Consider the following 20,877-nt stretch of genomic DNA (forward strand, 5'->3'; position numbering starts at 1 on the left):
TGGTGGCCCTATAATTCTCCCCGGCTTACTCAAACTATTTTCGGGTGCCCGGGGTCAGTTGCACTGGGTTCATACAGTGTCTCCCAGACTCCTAGTTTTCAAACCCCAGGACCCTCACCTAAAGTTCCACATAGCGGAAGTGGCTCCCCGAGACTCACTGTTTATTAAAATGTATTTCAGTGTGTTTTACATTCGGAACCGATGTCCAAACAGGCAGCCCGTGCAAACCCTTAGGCGCTGGTAGATCTGCTGGACATCGGAGTTCAAAGCAGCCAGAGGCTGCCCAGAGGTGTAAACAGCACAAGAGCTGTATTTCCCTTAGGAGACCCTATGTGAGATTGGGTGGGGGAAATAGGGTTACATACCTGACAAATGTTAAATCTTGATAACCCAGCTTCAAATGTTTAGCAAAAGGAAGGTCCCACCCCTTCCAGCAGAACTCAGTAATGCCTATTCACAAGGTGTCTTCCACTGCCAGCTGGTAGTCCCCCCCCCCTCCCTGGCAGCCACCCCCTCTCCCTCCCCCCCCCCCGCTTCCTCCCCAGCTGCCCCCTCCTCGCCCCCCCCTCGCCCCCCCCCCCGCTTCCTCCCCAGCTGCCCCCTCCTCGCCCCCCCCCCCCCTGTCAGTCACCGGGCCCGGCCTGACCATCACCAAGGTAAGTCTATTTTTTAAATAGGTACTGGGGGGTTTTTAATAGGTATTTTTTTTTTTTAAATAGATTTTGTTTGTTTTTTTAGATATATTGGGGGTTTTTAATATGCATTGTTTTTATTAATATGTGCTATTTTTTTAAATATGTATGCATTTTTTTAGTATGTACTGGGTTTTTTTTATATGAGCATTGTGGGGAGGGTTATATGAGCATTGGGTGCTTTTTGTATATTAGCACTGGGTGCTTTTTGTATATGAGCATTGGGGTGCTTTTTTATATGATTTGTTTTTTTGTATATTTATAAATATATGTATTTATATATGGGGGGTTATATGTGTTGGGGAGGTTTTTTTAATGTATTTGGTGGGGTTGTATGTATTTGGGGGGTCTGTATATATTTGGGGGGGGGGGTCTGTATATATTTGATTTCATGTTACCTCAGACTTTCTGGGAGTTAACACCTGAGTCGCAGACAAAGAGTGTCAGCCATTTGCTGCGGCTCTCTGATGTTACTGCTGCTCTATTATTGGTCATGGGTAAAGTATTTCAGATGTATATTGAAGTATTTCCATCGTCACACATTTACCTGCTCTCACAGCTCTACCTCTGCATAATCCCATTTACTGTACTTCTTCCCCAATGTCAACTCCTTCAACTAACAAGCAGCTATCAAAACACACCAAACTTCTTACCCTCCTGTAACCTATGTTTCCACTTACCCTTCCTTATAGACTGTAAGCTCCTTGGGATAGGGCCCTTCCTTACCTACTATAATAAAATGTATGCTAATGTTTGTTCTTTTATTGTTTTCCAACCCTATTGATATAAATCAATTAAAATAATAATACTAGTTTCTTCATTTTTTGGGATCATAATTGCTATTCAGAAAGTACTACTGAATATTTAATGCAGGTGTTATACCATTGTAAGTGTGCTGTAGCAGAAAATTACAATTATAGCCCTACTTTTGACACCTGTCCACAGTAGACAACCAATTACTGACTCAGCCCTACCCAACATTAACACCTTGTATTGTATGAATATTGCCCCAGACAATGAGAAGGGACCAACTTTTGACACCTTAACAGAATAGATGTCAGAAGTACTGTATATAAAGTCACACAGAAATTGAATTGTCATACTCACAGATAGAAAAGGCTGATCAAAATCAGAACACTTCTGCTGCATCACTCTTCTCCATCAATGCTTCAATGATGGATCAACCCAGGTTCTATGGAAGCAAGAACCTGCTTAGGGCTGTACCAGTTACAGTACTAGGACTGTAAGAAGGCACAGGATACTTGCTTACCAGACAACCCGTGATTCCTTAAAACATTTGCGCAAAGAATAAAGTGGGCAAAGAAAACTCAGCGGAAGCATCCAAAACTAAAAGACCAATCATGAAGAAGGCAGCGAGAACCAGAGTGATTTGGGCTTTCCTGCAAAGTTGGTTTTGCATCAGATACCTCAAGCACGAAGTCGAGTCTAAGTTTAACTAGTGCCTTGTTTAGGGATAGCATGGACTTGTCAAGTGTTTGTTTTTGGACAATAATGATGCCAGAATACCTTGCAAACCTGTTGCCAGATCTGCCACTGATTGAGCACATGTACCTGAACAGGAAAATAAACTTTTCTTAATGGTAGAGATGGCGACATTTTCACCAGAAATTAAAGCAGCCGTGGATTGGACAATTCCTTTCATTTGTGTATCTGTCGCTAAAGGCAGGTTCCATTTTTTTCTAAAGGTGCAAATCCATTCGACGGATTGCACTAATTCACAGAACAGCTACACAATCTGAGGAGGAGAACTTCCATTTAGTAGTCTTTCGTTGTGTGAGTATATGTGATATATATATGTATATATGTATACATATGGCACAGGAAACAGCAGGCACTCCACTGGTAAGTCCATCAAATTAGGTGCGTATCCCATAAAGTAATAATAAGATATACGATACTGTTTTGACACGAAATCAGAGGGCAGCACTCGGGTAAGTAGGCAATTAATTGCCTACTTACCTGAGTGCCGCCCTCAGATTTTGTGTCAAAATGGTATTGTATATCTTATTACTGGTATTACTATATATATATATATATAGTGTGTATGTATGTGTGTCTATATCCCCTCAAATCTCCATCCAAATAACAGGGAGAGACACTTGTGCTCAAAAAGGAGTACACCTGAGGTACTCTGGGAGATATGCTAATGGCTATGCAAACTATATTTAAATGAGTCACATCCCACACTTCCAAAAAAGATTTCCATAATAACTATACTGAAATGACAAGCCTAAGGAACCTAATGACTGGAATGAAGTACTGGTGTCAGTGCCCAACAGGATTAGAACTCATAACCTCTGCTACTCTGCGCATCAGCTCTTGCAGTGTGATCAAAACAAACTGCTGGGTAGCATTACTGTCACTGTCTATTAGCAGATCTCCAAGGGATATGTATTTTGTTAGATTATCTCCTTTCCTCCTTGCAAAAGCCCTATTTCAGAGATCCGAATCCATTATCCAGATTTAAACTTCATATGTTAACAAATTATTTAACCATCAATGCAGATTTTGAAGAATCCGGGTGGCTTTACAATGAAGCAATCCAAGTGTAGATTTCATTCCGTGGATTTGATTTGGCTTAGAAAGCCGGCGAAATTCCTCAAATCTGACTCAGACAGGTTAGCCCATCTCTACTTAATTCACAAAAAAAAGGGGGGGGTGGACCATATGGTGAGGCACATGGATCATCTCTATTCACCTCTGGATAGACTGCTGCAAAAGAGACCACAATATCTGGATGCGCATTAGAATCGTTGAAACATACCATTGTGCGTTCCATCCAGGAGGTGTCGAGTGCTCATGCGCAGTAATTGAATGGAAAGCAATTGTGTGCATTCCATTCAATTGGCATACACCTGTACCACACGTGGGCAAATTCAATGGAACGCATTGAGCACGCATGCGCATAAGTGTTCTGACAAAGCAGCATAGTGTTTAGTTAATGCATGTATTTCTTTTTAAATATCTTACAGGTTAAACTGTACAAGTGACAGCTAGAGTATGTTGATGGAAGAAGATTGTATTATTTTTCCCAAGTATTTGTTATTTATGTTATTGTTTAAAGCAATAAATGTTTTCCTAAAGCTTACACGATGAACAGTACAATACATGCTCTTCTAATTTACTTGAATAAATATCTTATTATTTATAAAGACTGTCTCTTATCTGAAGTTTCATAGCATGAAAAAATGTAAAGGAATAAGGTGTGGGTTACATTACATAGAACAGTACAAAACGTGCATTATTATAGTAATAGCCTCAGAATACTGTACTGTGCATTGAATTTAGGTTAAAGATACACTAGCACTGCCTGTCATTACTGCAAAGTGCTAATGCAAGACACTATTTGGCAGCCACGGTGCTATAACATGCAAAGAATACCGGGGAATTGCACTTGGTTTCGCGTGGTCACGGGGACAGTAAGTGTTGCTATATCTGTATATAGTGGCCATTATATACATATTTAAGGCAGGCCATGGATAGGTGTTACTCCAGGCGATATGTTTTGGTGGTAGCCCAATGTCATCAGATATTTCAGTTTAGTGAGTAATATTTGTATAGTTAAATAATAATAGTAATTTTGCGATAAGTACTCATTTACATGTGCCGATTCAAAATTATTGCTGATATGTTTCGACTACAGTAGTTAAAACGTCTTTTTTCTCTGATTTACTTTGGTGAAAAATTGGCGATATTTAATTCAAAATGACCAACCTGTACTGAATCTCCTCCTCTGTTTTGCTTGCTCACAAGATACCTTTATTCAGTTTAGTTCACTGAAGGTACAGTAGATTGTAATTTTGATTGTCAGAGTTCAGACACAGCAATGAGTATGATTGTTATCTTTGCTCTATGAAATGATCATTCTAGATGAGTTTATCCATGCCCTGCAGGAAGCACTTCGGAAAATGACGCAGATAGTTGATGAAATTGACACCTTGATGAGTAAGAAGCTTGTTGAAGAGCTAAGGGATTGGAAGAGGCGTCAACAGATTGCATGCATTGGTGGACCACTGCACGGCAGCCTTGATCAGTTTCAAAATTGGTAAAACTAATACTAAACAATTGCATGTATAAACAAAATGTTATTTTCAGGGTTGCACTGCCAGAGTCCTGGGTTCTCTAATTCCAATCTTTATATATTCTATATTTATATTTTTATATATTTATATTTACTACATGGATATCATTGGTGTAAAACATAAGCAAAAATGGTCTGCAGACAGCTCAATGATGTTACCAACATTTCAATATCTGTCTGCTAGCATGTTTGTCAAGTTATTTTGCCTGTGTCATTCAGCTCACATCTGTGTGCAAATGGAGTATGTGGAGTGACAGTATCAGCATATGTGCTATTCAGGAGGACCTACAGGGCTCAAGTTATAACAGGATGTATGCAAGTCGGTTGATATATTACTCCATTTATGGTAACTACAGTATGGGAGAAAGGTTTACACCTCTTTAGCAAGCATCAGAAACTTATAGTCAATCATATCTTCTGACTCTAGAGACTGCTTTACATTTTAGTCTGTGGATCTTTTCTTAAACAAACCAATTGTGTTGTAAGGGCCATTTCTGTCTCCCCAAGTATTGGATTCCTTGATTAAACCATTTCATTTTATTTTAAGGTTCACACTGCTGGCAGAAAGTCTATTTCAATTGCGAAGGCAAATCCAGAAACTGGATGAGTTGTGGACAAAGGTGACTTATGAAGGGGATCCAATCCCACAGCAGAAACAATATTTAATGGAACGTGTGATTTTCCTCATCATCAACATCTTCCAAAGGTACAGGCAAGAAGATAACTGTAGTCCATATAAAAATGATGAATTCCGTTACAAAACAACTTTAACACTATGTAGCCCTGGTGCCCTCTGGTGCCCTCTGGTGCTCCGGTCCTCCTGTTTGCCCCCCCCCCCCCTTAACTCTGCTGCCGTGGGGGATGTTGTGGGTGGCGGAGGGCTCGCCGGCGGCCTCTTCTGCAGGGTGCCATGTTGGAGTGCGCGGAGGTTGCCCATGCGCAGGACAAGCTCCGGAGGCTGTTACACATGCGCAGTATGCTAGGCGCACGCGGGGGCTGATAGGGATAGGCTCCACTAGGACTACAAGCCCCAGGGTGCATAAGGGCAAGGCACCACTTGACCCAAAGCAGCCAATAGGGCTCAAGGATTCCCCTGCAGGGATAGATACATTTGGCGCACCCAGGCCAGATAGTTAGTTGTGCTGGGACAGGTAGGGGAGGGTGTATGTGTGCAGGGGCCAGTTACCCCCTGCACTAGGCCAGATTTCCCCTAGGCCCCAGCTGGGCCCTGACTCACTTGGGAAGCTTGTGGCTGCTACAGGGACAGGCCCTTAGGTAGGGACCCTGCCCCATTAGCTATTTGATAAGCCAGGGACACAGCTGCAACACTGCGCAGCCTGATAATTGTGGTCTGGGACCAGATCACCCTACAAAATACAGAGACTATCTTCACAGTGGGACACTCTGGCGGGATACCACCCCACGCCGAGGCGGACTCGTCGCGGATGACATAGCTGGATCGGCAGATCCCCTTTGTCTTCCAATCGGCGTGCCCGGGTGCTTGAGCACCCGGCAGGTACCTATACAAAAAGTGCACCAACAAGTTCACCTCACCTAGTGGGCAGCGCTGTCTCACACATTGGGGTTTGGTGTGGGACTCTCTGTGGACACGGTGAGGGGGAACACAGTGGTGGGTTACGGCCGTGCCAGGCTTGATGGGTAGTTGTACCTATTAGTGACCATTAGAGCGTTAAGAGTTATTCCTGTGCCAGTAAATGTTATTGTTTTATACACAGTGTGTGCTTATATTATTGGGTCCTTTGAGGGGCTCCTCCCACTACGCTGGGATCCCTCACAGGTGGAGGCGTTGCACCGAGAGTATTGTATTATATCACCCCGGGCTCCCCGTGGGCGGAGGCTTAGGCCCCTGTGAGCCAACAGGTAAAGGCAGCACGTGTAGCATCCATAGCGTATACCCCCAATCTCACTTGGGGGGGGGGGGTACATGGGCTACAACTACAAAGTAGTGGTACCAGCATTTTGGGGTTCAAAACAGGTATATTTTAGATTCCAGTACTAATGCTGATTTACTTTTCTCTTTCCCTTTCCTCTCTCCCTTTATTGTGCACTTTTCCCAGCTGTCCTTTACCCAACATTTCTACTTTATTTACCCTCTCTATTTTGACAATGCAGTAATATTAGGGGCTGGATAAACTCCTTCAATGCCAAATTGATCATTTTAGATGCAAGGCATCTAATCTGTTAACAAATTACATTTAAACACTTGAGAAGTGACCACCAGGGGTCACTAAAGCGCTAGAATGATGCAAAAAGTGTGTGTATATATATATATATATATATATATATATATATATATATATATATAACATAGAAAAAGAACAAAAAGCACTCCGTAATAATAGTCACTGGTGTGGGTGCAGATCCTATAATGAAGAATAAGCAATACGATACCGTTTGGAAACGAAATCAGCAGGCAGCACTCCAGAATTGAACAAACAAGTGTATTGAAAAAATAAACACAAAACCAACGTTTCGGTCCACGAATGGTACCTTTGTCAAGGTGGCACCATATTTAAATACATATTTATACACACACAGTTAGGTCCGGAAATAATTGGACACTGATAAAAGTTTTGTTATTTTGTCTGTGTACCAAAATAAATTCAAGTTACAGTTAAATAATGAATATCGGCTTAAAGTGCAGTCTATCAGCTTTAATTTGAGGGTATTCACATCCAAATTGGAGGAAGAATTTAGGAATTACATCTCTTTAATATGTAGCCCCCTCTTTTTCAAGGGACCAAAAGTAATTGGACAATTGGCTCAAAAGCTGTTTCATGGACAGGTGTGGGCTATTCCTTCGTTATTTCATCATCAATTAAGCAGGTAAAAGGTCTGGAGTTGATTCTAGGTGTGGCATTCGCATTTAGAAGCTGTTGCTGTGAACCCACAACATGCGGTCATGCGGTCATGCTCAATGCAAGTGAAACATTGCATCCTTAGGCTGCAAAAAAAAAGAAAACCCATCAGAGAAATAGCAGGAATCTTAGGAGTGGCCAAATCAACCGTTTGGTACATTCTGAGAAAAAAAGAACGCACTGGTGAGCTCTGCAACACAAAAAGGCCTGGACGTCCACAGAAGACAACAGTGGTGGATGATCGTAGGATCCTTTCTATGGTAAAGAAAAACCCCTTCACAACATCCAGCCAAGTGAAGAACACTCTCCAGGAGGTAGGCATATCATTATCCAAGTCTACCATAAAGAGAAGACTTCACGAGAGCAAATACAGAGGGTTCACCACAAGGTGCAAACCGTTCATAAGCCTCAAGAATAGAAAGACCAGATTAGACTTTACCAAACAATATCTAAAAAAAACAGCCTAGTTCTGGAACAGCATTCTTTGGACAGATGAAACTAAGATCAACCTGTACCAGAATGATGGGAAGAAAAAAGTATGGAGAAGGCTTGGAATGGCTCATGATCCAAAGCATACCACATCATCTGTAAAACACGGTGGAGGCAGTGTGATGGCATGGGCATGCATGGCTTACAATGGCACTGGGTCACTAGTGTTTATTGATGATGTGACAGAAAACAGAAGCAGCCGGATGAATTCTGAAGTGTATAGGGATATATTGTCTGCTCAGATTTAGACAAATTCAGCGAAGTTGATTGGACGGCGCTTCACTTTACAGATGGACAATGACCCAAAACATACTGCGAAAGAAACCCAGGAGTTTTTTAAGGCAAAGAAGTGGAATATTCTGCAATGGCCGAGTCAATCACCTGATCTCAACCCGATCGAGCATGCATTTCACTTGCTGAAGACAAAACTTATGGCAGAAAGACCCACGAACAAACAACAACAGAAGACAGCTGCAGTAAAGGCCTGGCAAAGCATCACAAAGGATGTCACCCAGCGTTTGGTGATGTCCATGCGTTCCAGACTTCAAGCAGTCATTGCCAGCAAAGGAGTCTTGTCAAAGTACTAAAAATTATGATTGTGTTAATTTGTCTAATTACATTTGAGCCCCTGAAATAAGGGGAATATGTATGAAAATGGTTGCAATTCCTAAACGTTTCATACAATATTTTTGTTCCAACCCTTGAATTAAAGCTGAAAGTTTGCACTTTTATTGCATCTCAGTTGTTTCATTTCAAATCCATTGTGGTAGCGTACAGAGCCAAAATTATGAAAATTGTGTCAGTGTCCAATTATTTCCGGACCTAACTGATAATATATATATTTTGTATGTAGCACACTTTCCCCCACCCTCTGGGAGATAAGGCAACTACGGTGTGTGTGGTGCATTATCTTTGGCTCACAGGAGGTCTGAGCCTCCACCGCTGGGAGCCTGGGGTGTGCCTGGAATGATAAGTGACAGCGCCTCCACCTGCGCGGGATCCTAGCTATGTGGGATAACACCGGGCAGAAAGATATATGAATGATACACACCAATGTGGGAAAACAATAACACTTTACTCTTAGCATATGAAACAGTATAATCAGCACAACACTTGGATCATAAACAGCAATAATGAATGCAAAGGAGGTACAGCTACCCGCCAAGCCTCACACGGCCGTAACCCACCACCACGTTCCCAACACCGTGTCCTCTGAGTCCCGTACCCACCCCAATGTGTGAGACAGCGCTGCCCACTAGACTTGGTGTGAGGTTGGTGCACGTGGTATTATTAAGTACCTGCCGGGTGCTCCAGCACCCGGGCGCGCCGACAAAAGGACAGACAGAATCCACTGATCCAGCAATTTAAGTGGTCCGTGATGACTCCGCCTCCGTGTGGGGTGGTATCCAGCTGGAGTGTCCCACACTGTAGAGAGTCTCTCTGTCTTTCAATGGTGGTCTGGTCCCAGACCACAGGCCGCAACTGCTGTGCGGCGCTCACTGGTGTCCCTGTCACTAGTGCAGCTAATGGGGCAGTGTCCCTGTCTAAGGGCCTGTCCCTGTAGCAGCCACAAACTATACAGGGGAGTTGGGGCCTAGCTGGGGCCTATGGGGGTCTCTGGCCTAGTGCAGGGGCCACTGGCTCCCTGCATATGCACACCCTACCCTTCTGCTGTCCCAGCACCGACTAACGTGCTCCTCAGCACGCCAAATGTAGCAATCCCCTGAGCAGGAAAATCTGGAAGCCCTATTGGCTCTTATAAGTCACATGGTCCTCCCTAAGACTCATGGGACTTGTAGTCCCTGCAAAAGGCCTCCTGTGATTTGCTGCCGCTTCGCAGGCTTACACTGCGTGTGCGCGACTTCCTGAACATGCGTGAACCAACTTGCGCCAATCCCAACATGGCCACCGGACTAGTGATCTATCTGAGCATGCGCACATGATCAATATGGCGGCGCCCTGCAGCGGCATCCGCCGCGGGTCTCCGGTGACCCACTCCCCCCACATCAACCTCCCTGCACCGGAGGTAAGGGGAGGGGAAGCGCGAAACTGGGGGACCAGAGGGAGCCTGGTTACATGATCCCCCTGGTGAAAAGACCAACGTCCCCGCTTGGAAACCAAATAACACAACAATATACCCACACAGAGTTACATAATAAAAATGCAGTCTGATATATACAACCTTAACATTGCAATGACTTTACATGAGATTGTACATCTGGATAAACATGACAATTACCGCATGTATTTTACTCCGAGACCACTGCTGAGCCTCATAGTGGGGTGCCCCAATTTGATCATAGGTTACCCGATTGGGAGGGTACCTAACTCTTGACCCGTCTGAGCTGTTCTTCAGCTACTCCCTCTGGGGAGTAATATTGTAGGTATAGTCGTGAAGCTCAGCCTCTCCCATTGAGGTAACAGAAAGAAAAAAGGTGTACCAGGCGCCTTTGCAACAAAGTGAAAAATCACATCAAGTGCATAATCACCCAAAATACAATGTGATGGTGATAATCTACTGAAATAAGTGTGAATATAATTAATATAATAAACAACCCCCACCAAATCGTGACAAATAAAGTTGCTTATACAACATGTACACTACCGACCAACTTTATTCTTACTTGGCTAGCTCCGCGAATTTCGGAATATCCCGGTGATGTGCGGTTTTGTATCGTTTTCTCCCGGGGTATATAGCGTTATATCGCGCCCGTGATTTAAGCATTTTATTCCCGCTGGCTGCAATACTGCAATGCCGTGTAAAAACGCATGGGGGCGTTTGCGAGCTGTTGTCTTTGAAGCCGAGAAATTCATGAATTGTAATGCAGTATATACTGTATATATACAGTATATACTGTATAACAACAACCCCTATAACCCCTAACATACACATACAGTACTGTATATGCACATCAATGATACTATAGGCCGTCCCCTGGCGAGATGTGTTTGCAGCAGAGAGAGAACCGCTGCTCTCTCTGCGCAAACATCGGCACATTAAAAATTATTTAAAATACATTTTTATTCATAGTGTAGATGTGCAGGGGGTCTCCGGAGCTGAACCGCATTGGTTTCAGGTCCGGGGACCCCCTGCTTCCCGAGATACAGCCCCCTTTATGAGGTGCCGGTATCCCTCTGCATTTAAAGGTCCCGATCACGTGACCGCGACATGTAAACCAAGCAGAGGGATACCGGCACCCCCTAAAGTGGCCTGTATCTCGGGAAGCAGGGGGTCCCCGAACCTAAAACAAAAACGTTTCTGCTCCGGAGACCCTCTGCACATGTACAGTATAAATAAAACACATATATAAATAAACACTCGTTCCTTACCTTAGCGGCTATGTGCTATGGTAACGAAGCAGCATTTCTGTATTTTAATAATATTGTACAGTGAGCAGGGGGTTCCCTGAGCCAGAAATTAATGCTCAGGGGACCCCCTTCTCCTGCACAATATTATTAAAAATACAGAAATGCTGCTTCATTACCATAGCTGATAGCCGCTAAGGCAATGAAGGGGTTAAGAAAGGAAAAATAGTTATATCTATGGCGCTCTGCACTGTGATGTGTAATACAATATATTAAAAATAGATTAAATATTAAATAATAAATAATATAAAAAGTATACAACCAGTATCATGGATTTCGCCCTTCTGTATAGATGCTCCACACGAGGTGGGTAAACATGTAAGGGAAATCAAAACATAGTATAATACTGTTAAACATACATATATATACATACATATATATACTGCATTACAATTCATGAATTTATGCCATCTGGCGGACACGCGAAGCATTGCAGCCTAGTAAATCCTGAACCATTATCAATTAACACATCAACCGCGCGTCAGCCGGGCATGCGCCTGGCTGGGAAGGCAAAAGGAGCCCGGCATGCTCCAGGTGAACAGCGTGGCATTCCAGGAACATGCCAGGTAAAAGCCGGTGATTTGTAAGAATAAAAGCTGCCGCTGCTGTATAATAAAAACGAGCTGCTCAACACCCTTTATCAGGACCATTTGCTAGTCCAAAGTAGTGATATTTCTTCTTCCTGGTAAGGGGAGTGCTGATGATTCTCGTGGTATAATATGTGGAAAGATAAAATAACAAAATATTGTGTAGCCAATAGACAATGGACACTATCTAGTATAGGCAATAGGTCTCACTCACAAGTGAAAAGAAGAACACAAACGGAACAGAGATTCTTCTCTCTCTGAAAGGAGCTCTTTATGCTATCTTCACATCTGACTCTCTGGATGCAGCTGGATAGGCCCTGGATGTACCCTCTATGGTAAGTATTCTTAAATGTATGGTCATCCAGAAATAAAAGAAAGAACCACAATAGTGTAATACTGCCAGTGTATATAATATATTATTCAACGCGTTTCACTGTTGCTTCTTCAGGAATGAAGCTGCTGCTACTTAGCATATTAATTCCTATGGAAGCAGTAAGGGTGTACTTAGTTTTTCACACATGGCTTCTCCATTTTGGCTTTATTTTTGGTAAATAAATCATGACACAGTGTAATATGTCATGTGTTGTTGTTCATCTGAGGTTTTATTTACCTAATTTTAAGACCTGCTAAGGATTGTTATTATGTCCTGATATATAAAACCATAGAATTCAAAGAGGGTGTACTTTCTTTTTCACACCACTATATATATATATATGTCTGTGTATACATTTCCCTAGTCTATAGACTTTTGAGTGCATCATTCTAAGGGCTTTAGTGACCCCTGTTGGTCATTTCTCAAGTGTTTATACAGTATGTAATTATTTCCCTATGCACCAAGTCTTTTTATGCTAGATTATCTCTGGTGAGTGGTTTATCACTATGTTCTTGATATGACAAATTACATTATTCTGAAGTATAGCATTTGAAAGAGAAATGTACAGTAACTATTTGCTCTATGAACGTTTCTTTGTTTTCTTTATCCAGCTCGTTTATTGTAGAGAGACAGCCGTGCATGCCAACTCACCCACAGCGACCTCTGGTGCTTAAAACTGAAATACAGTTCACTGTTAAATTAAGGTAATATGTTCAAACACTATGAAACTTTTGGGATTTATCTATTGTTTTTCATGTCTAGTTCTCACAAATTTCTTAAAAAGAAAAAAATTCTAGTACTGTAGATGTGTTGGTCCTAGGAAATGTAGTTTATAATAACTTTCAGTGAACTGACATGTGTACTCAGTACACTTGAAGAAGAAACCTATGAGGATTCAAAAGCTCTGCACATTATTATTTCTCTATGAAGAATTCTAATGTTTGTCCCCTGAAAGGTATTACAACCGAAAACGAATCAGCATCTAACAAAATATGTGAATTTGCTAAATGTTGGTGCAAAGGTTTTTTGTTGATTAACAAATATAGAAATATTAGACATTCACAATTTATTCATGCAAATATCTACAAAATTCTCCAATACTTCCTTGCTGCTTCCACTAAATTTTTGCGAACATTGGTATCAAAGTACTTTCAAAGATTTTCTAGCAAAGTTATATGTCTTTGCAAATTTTTCTTCAGCAGCGAATGTCCATAATTCTGCCCCTCTAGTGATTATTTAATAGGGCAGTCCATTTTAGAACTGATGTGAAATAATGGCATTGGCATGTTTAATGGGGTAAGTGTAGGTGATTGATGATATTTTAAGCAATATTTAAAACTTTTAATGTGTCTATAGTAACAAAATATATTTGAGTTTGTATGGTCTTATGGTTGAGAAGGTATGGGCTTGGAGGGAGATATGAGTCTGGGGGGTAGAAGGTATGGGCCAAGGGGAAGGGTTGATAGGTGTGCCTAGGTAGAGGAGTTATGAAGATATGGGCCTGGGGGAATAGGTATGGGACTGGTGTGCAGGGAGAGACACAGTAGGGGGGACCTACCTGCAGCCTTCTTAGAGGCCTGCTTGCAGGGGCTGATAGATGCCCGTGGAGAGCATGCCTGCTGGTGCCCATGGATGTGGCTGCTAGTGGCTCTTAAAGGGGGCAGTCTGTGGGGCCTGCAGATTGGCCTGGGGAGGGGCAGCAGCCTATGGAGGGGAGTGTCTTAGAGGCTCGCGGTTTCAGGCCCTAGTCGCCAGCAGGGGCCTAGGCCCCTTTATTCACTGGGCCCGGGACAACAGTACCGTCTCCCCTTGTCGGTGGCCCTGCTGTCATCCAAAGACATAAACGGGCAGAATAATAATTACCATATAAGATTTGAATTAAATGGAGCCAAAGAAAATAGATATTCCTTTTTACACAGGAAACAAATAAGGTCAACTTTTACTTTAAGGGAGATCTTTGTAAGGAAGTCAAGTACATGTATAATTTGTCAACATTACCTTATTGGGGTCTGCATGTTATCTGGGAGGCATTTGCAGTCATTGCTCCGCACTAGTGTGAACGGTAATGAAACAGAAGTGGGGGGATTCCTCACCTAGAAGAGATAGCAAGACAAGGAAGGGGTAGGTTGTGTGTGCAAGAGATAGCAAGAGCGTGGTCATGGAGGTGAAGGCTCTCTGGCACTGTGGGGGTTATTTAATTAGACATTAACTACTGGTTTCAAAGTACCTCTCTATACAAAATAACGTGCATAGGGATTTTACACTGCAAACACCATTTTTAGGGATCCACTTGCTTTAAATCTTCATTCTTTTCCTATCCTTTGTTACAGGCTACTAGTTAAACTACCAGAACTGAATTATCAATTACGTGTTAAAGCAACAATTGACAAGTAAGTGTTAATTTGCCCAAAATATTGTGCAAGAGATCAGAAAACTTTTTTCTTTGATCTCTGTGGGGTCATTTAATGATTTATTTAGTACATTTGGACTACACGGATTAGTTAAGAATATCTAGATTTGGTAACTTTACTGTAGTATTTAATTAGTTGTTCTTTGAAGTAGAAGCACTAATTTGGGGTAAAAACGGCTTGATATTTGTGTGGACACGATTAAGATAGCTGACTCATACATTTCCCTCTGAGCACCATGAATAACACATTTACAATCATTGACGTGGTTCATTTTTATTAATGAAAATATTTTTTACCAGCGTGATAGAAGTGTTTATGAAGCCATAATAAGAGTTAGTTTAGTCGTTAGGATCTACTTTGACGTTGAAAAGGATGGTAGGTGTAAACATTTAACTCAGAAGTCAAAGCTGGTTTATATGATTAGATTGTGGAAGAACAGGGAAATTTGAACTGAAGTACGGTATGTCAAGACTAGTACCTCTCTGCTACCAGAGAAACCCGCGATTTGTAGCAGGTACAGTACAGTACTTCTGGCAGCAAAGGGTTTCATCTGATGGCTACAACCATCACCATACACTCATTTAAAACTGTCTATCAACTTTCTAAATATGTATTTCTAATCCTACCTGCTAGGCCAAATCAGGCCCATTTAATAAAAAAATTTCTTCATCTTTCAGGGATCCATCCTTAAATTTAAGGTAAGAAATTAAAATTATAAATGTAACACACTTTCCCCCACTCCCTGGGAGATGTGGGGCTACGGCGTGTGTGGTGCGATGCAATACCTGTGCTCAAAGGAAACCTGAACCTCCTCTGCTGGGAACCTGGGGTGTACCTGAATTGGTGCTCGGTAGCGCCTCCACCTGTACGGGATTCTACTGTGTGGAATTACCCCGTTACAGGAACCCCATGTAATAAAACACATTTGTATAGATATAACAGTATTACTACACAGTCCAATAATACTAACTCTCCAAAACATACAAGCCTCACAGGGCCGTACCCCTTCAATCGTTCCCCCCTTTGCACCGTGTCTTCACCCTAGATGGGTGTACCTTCCCAAGTACTAGGGTGCCTCTAAGCATACAACACCCTGGTGTCCATAGAGTAATTCACCCTCCAACGTGTGTGCCCCACCAGCCCGTGTAAAGTTGGTGCACTTGGTGAAATGGATGCCTGCCGGGTGTGTCCACACCCGGGTGCTCAGATGATGCCGATGATACAGATGGGGTCCACAGACCCGTTGGCGACCCGCGACGCCTTCGCCTCTACGGTGGGTGGGTCCCGCTTGGATGGTACCACCTTTAAGAGTCTCTGTGACAGCAGGTGTCTGGTTCCAGACCACCAAAGGACAGGGTACCGCCCTATCCTGTCTGTGTCCCTCTCACTGGTACTACTGGGGCAGTGTCCCTATCTATGGGCCTCTCCCTGCAGCAACAACAAACTGAGGGGGTCTAGCTTGGGCTTAACAGGGGGTTCTGGCCTAGTGCAGGAGCCACAGACCCCTGCACACACAACCTACCCCTTCCTTGTCCCAGCTCCGACTAACTTGGCAGCAAAATGCGCGAAAAGTATCTTTCTGGTGAGCAGGGAATTGCTGCAGCCCTATTGACTGTTCGAGCCCACGTGATTTCAGCCACTGCGGCTTCAGGGGGTTGTAGTCCCTGGTGGAGCCTATTCTAGCTAATGGCCACCGCTCTACTTATACTGCGGATGCGCGGCCAATCACAACATGGCGGCGCCCTGCAAAGAGAGCTGCTGGATCCTCCTGTGATGCGCTCGCCTGCGCAACCTTCCTGCCGGTGCGAGAACCTGCCCCCTGCCTCGGCTGCCTAGCGCACCCTCTCCAGGAGGTAGGGGCTATGGGGGACCAGAGGGGACCCGGGTTACATAAAATAAAATGTCAAAACAAACATGTGTATCTAAAAGTGAAATGTTTTGTTTATCTGCAGTAACCGAAAATTTGTCCTCATTGGAACACCTGTCAAAGTAATGAGCATTGAAGAGTCTGCAAACGGAAGCCTCTCTGTTGAAATGAGACATTTGGTACGTATATCATATATGGACATATGAAACTATCCATCTGTCCAATAATATTTTAAGCAAAGTCTTATTTTGTTTTACTGGGTGCTTTCCCTTCTCCCCGCCTCTCTGACCGTGAAACCAGTGCGTATCAAGGTGATAAAGCGCTACGGCGTGAACGCGTTGGTGGGGCGACACCTTCGCTTTTTTTGTCTGCATGCCCATTAAAATATCTTGTTTTTGGAATAGAGGAACAAAGTTCATCAATAGTGCTCAAAATGACTATAGAGGAATGATTATGATAATGTCCATGTAGACTTTCTTGATTGAAGATGTAGTAATGCAGGCGTCTAATATAAATGTGAGTGATGAGTGTATAGGTGAGCGTTGTGTATAGGACATATATATTGAAGTCCTAGGGGTGCTGTGAGTGGAGAATGATTAGCTCCACCACATTACTCCTAATGAGGACAATGTCACACACGCTTGCAACCACCTTGGTAATACACCTTCCAAAATAGAAAAGGATAAAAAACTCACATGAGGAAAGCCTGTCTTCTTCTTGTTGATGGCGTGCATCCGTGATAACGATGAATAGATGAGTATACTGCAGGAAGCAGTGTGTCAGGAAATTGAAAACCGGAAATTGACGATGCATGGAGTCCGTCGCGTCACTTCCGGTTTTCAATTTCCGGTTTCGTCACTTCCGGCCAACGGAGCCGCGGCTGTGAATAATTTGAACCGTAATCAGAAGCACTATATTAAGGGGGTCCCAGCATAACATTTTTACTCTCTGACGAAGCGCCATTTAGGCGTGAAACGCGTAAGAGCTACCCTCCATTTTTTTGTCTGCACCATGATGTTCGAATAAAGATTACCTTTTAACACAAGCTGTTATCCTGATCATCCTTGGCTGTGCCCTGACACACTGCTTCCTGCAGTATACTCATTTGTTTTTGGAATAGCATCTCTCTTTTTTTGATCATCTTTGTTCTATCATTAGCGCTTCATTTTTCTCCTCCTACTGTGTATAGATAGACCCTGAGGAGTCTTTAACCCCCAACATGGTGAAGTTACTTCTCTTATTTTATTTTCCGCGAATTACTCCAGTAGCCAAGAATTAGCCATGATGTTACGTCTTTACATTGGGTGACTGGCAAACAGTTTTTTCATTTTTGCACCAGCACGCAAAAAAATTCATATTTTAGGTATCAGAGATTAGAGTGAAGTGCTTCAGCTCCGGGAAACCCCTGTTTCAGATATAAAAAAAAGAAATAGTTTGGTTGGGGATTGCTATTTAAACATTACAAATATTAGCCAGAAGACATAACAATTAAAGAGGCAGACACATGTATTTGAGAGTGCAAAAGAGAGTTACTCTAAGGCTATGGCCTCAGTCTCACCTGCAGCACATGCACCTGGCGGAGCGTGCACAGTTTAAAGCCGTGATCGGCGGCCTGTAGTGGGGACGCGGCCATGATGGGGCATATCTGCTCTTCTATTGGTGCGTGCCGACCACGTGATCGCGTCACTGCACGGGAAGACAAAATTATTGTCATCCCTGCCAGCATACGCGTCACAGCGCTTTGCGCGCCCACACACACACAGCCACTGGGGCCTGCCCTATAGAGAGCTGTGTTGTGGTGGGTGGCATGTACGCCGCTGGGGACCTGGCCCAAGTCAAACTGCATCAAACCAAACACGTTTGATGCAGAAATCTCATGCAAATGTTTTTGTAACAATCCTTTTTAATATACTGTATTGAGAACTCATGATTTTTGAGAACTCCTCCTACTGTATCTGTATGTTCCTCCTACCAATTAGATTGTAAGCTCTTCGGAGCAGGGACTCCTTTTCCTAAATGTTCCTTTTATGTGTGAAGCACTTATTCCCATCATCTGTTATTTGTATTATTTGTTATTTATATGATTGTCACATGTATTACTGCTGTGAAGAGCTATGTACATTAATGGCGCTATATAAATAAAGACATACATACATGATTTTGATCACATCATTGTCTGCAGTTGTTCAGGGGATTGAGCAAGGGTGTTCTGGCACTTTAATGAATAGGCCGTTGAGAGCAATATTTACTAATAACTTATATCCTACATGTATTAACCCTATTTTTCATTACAACACACATGTACCAATTGTAATTGGGTAATAATGCATAATGTTTATTTGTAGAGCAAATAGGATAATATTGTTATATAAAAGCATTCATATTAATTATAAAGACCCTTTCAAATAAAAGGTTTGACAATCTGAAACACCTCTGCTGCCAACTAAGTGTAACCTATAAGGATCCGCAAATGGCATTTTCCTCATTAAACTGGTGCAGTTTTCTGTTTCCAGATTTTCCATAGATAATTATATGCAAACATACGGTACTGTACCTCACAATAAGATGTGCATGAAAATAGGGTGTATGCATATTGTTATGTAACCCTCTGAACATCAGGTCAAATTAGCAGTTCATGGAACTTCCCTTTTTTTCCATTGTGGACTATATTTGCAATTTCTGCTGCTTTTGAGATATTAAAGTTAAATAAAAATGGTAGTGTTATTATCCACCCTTGTCTTGTTTCATACAGAAGCCGAAAGAAAGCAAATCAAATCCTGGAAATAAAGGTCATGAGGTATGTATGTAACATCATGAATATACACATGTTTTTAATTCCTGTAACTGCATTTTCACTTACTGGCAATAAAATCTAACATGATGTTAATATTATATAATGTAGGGAGCAGAAAATAGTATAGTGTTTAAAGATAGTTTCCTTTTTATTTTCAATGTAATTTGTGTGAAATTATATGGTTTTCATTAAATGTGTCTGATTGATTCTTAAAGTGATTATTAATTTCCACGCAAATCCGGTGATTTACAATTTTTAAATTTGCTAAATGGTAATAGAATCATATTGTTAGTTAATTTAAATATATCATCAATACTTTTGAATTATATTTTTTTCTATAGTGGCTTAAAGATAAGACAGACAAACATGTTTCTATAATAAATATACAATCTTTATACTGTAGCAGATACATATAATTAAATACTACTTAATATTTCTACATTGGGTAACGGTATAAACACTAGTTGTATCATTTCAAATCCCAGGTATTAAATATGCCACAATGTTAACACATTTTGTTGGTTCAGCTTTGCTAGGTGCTATACTTAAATTCATAGGTACTGTATATAAGCATTTGAAGCAACAGTGCCACCTATCAGTGCCTACATTGGTAACTCCATGAAAATCACTTTGACTGCAATACCCTGATCCCCAGGATTTACTGTAGGTCACGTACCGTACAAAGATAACAAAATTGAGACCACTGTTATAGCAGCCTGCAGATGCTCTAACTATACCTACTAATCATATGAGACTTCCTTTGTCCTTCCATTTGTACTTGAGCTAAAAGAAGACTGCCGGATGCATGAAGAGTAAATGGTTTGAGTGTGTGCTGGGGGCCTTTTATAGTTGTTACTCAACTACTTACAGATGGGCCACTATTCAAGTTAACCTTGCGTGGCACTTGGAGCTGTTAGACCGCTGCCCAAGTGTGGCGTGATCGCTGCCAAGCACAGCACAGGGGGGGATTTCCCATAAGAATTAACACAGCTGGGTTTCCATGATTACAAATGGGACTCCCACTGCATTAATCCTACCGGGCAGTACCAATCTGGAAGAGCTGCTCAGAGAGAGTAGAGAAGTGGTCCCTCTCTCTGCGTCTCTTGATCACTGCACGAGAGACGGATGTCACCCACACTCGATCGTGCCGAGAACAGATGCGCCACCGGCTCTCTCGATGCGTGATGATGTCTCTCCCCTCCGATGACACTCACGATGACTCAACGCGGTTCGCTGCGTGCTTCGTCAGGAGTCAGCTACCCCTTTGCCGGTACACGGGTGGAATTACACCAGGGCTGCCCAGTGTCCCCCAGACTC

The 20,877-nt window shown here is 42.4% G+C and overlaps 1 protein-coding gene across 1 annotated transcript in view; it reads left to right on the plus strand.

Annotated features, from left to right (window-relative positions):
• STAT4 (signal transducer and activator of transcription 4) overlaps positions 1–20,877 on the plus strand; it is a 102,790-nt gene that overhangs the window by 58,211 nt on the left and 23,702 nt on the right. The window contains exons 8-14 of the mRNA XM_075608354.1: positions 4,607–4,758; positions 5,342–5,500; positions 13,100–13,192; positions 14,819–14,878; positions 15,577–15,597; positions 16,852–16,945; positions 19,519–19,563. Coding sequence (XP_075464469.1) covers positions 4,607–4,758; positions 5,342–5,500; positions 13,100–13,192; positions 14,819–14,878; positions 15,577–15,597; positions 16,852–16,945; positions 19,519–19,563 — 624 coding nt within the window. The remainder of the gene's footprint in view (positions 1–4,606; positions 4,759–5,341; positions 5,501–13,099; positions 13,193–14,818; positions 14,879–15,576; positions 15,598–16,851; positions 16,946–19,518; positions 19,564–20,877) is intronic.

This window comes from Ascaphus truei, chromosome 7, assembly GCF_040206685.1.
Source record: "Ascaphus truei isolate aAscTru1 chromosome 7, aAscTru1.hap1, whole genome shotgun sequence".
Taxonomy (NCBI): Eukaryota; Metazoa; Chordata; class Amphibia; order Anura; family Ascaphidae; genus Ascaphus; species Ascaphus truei.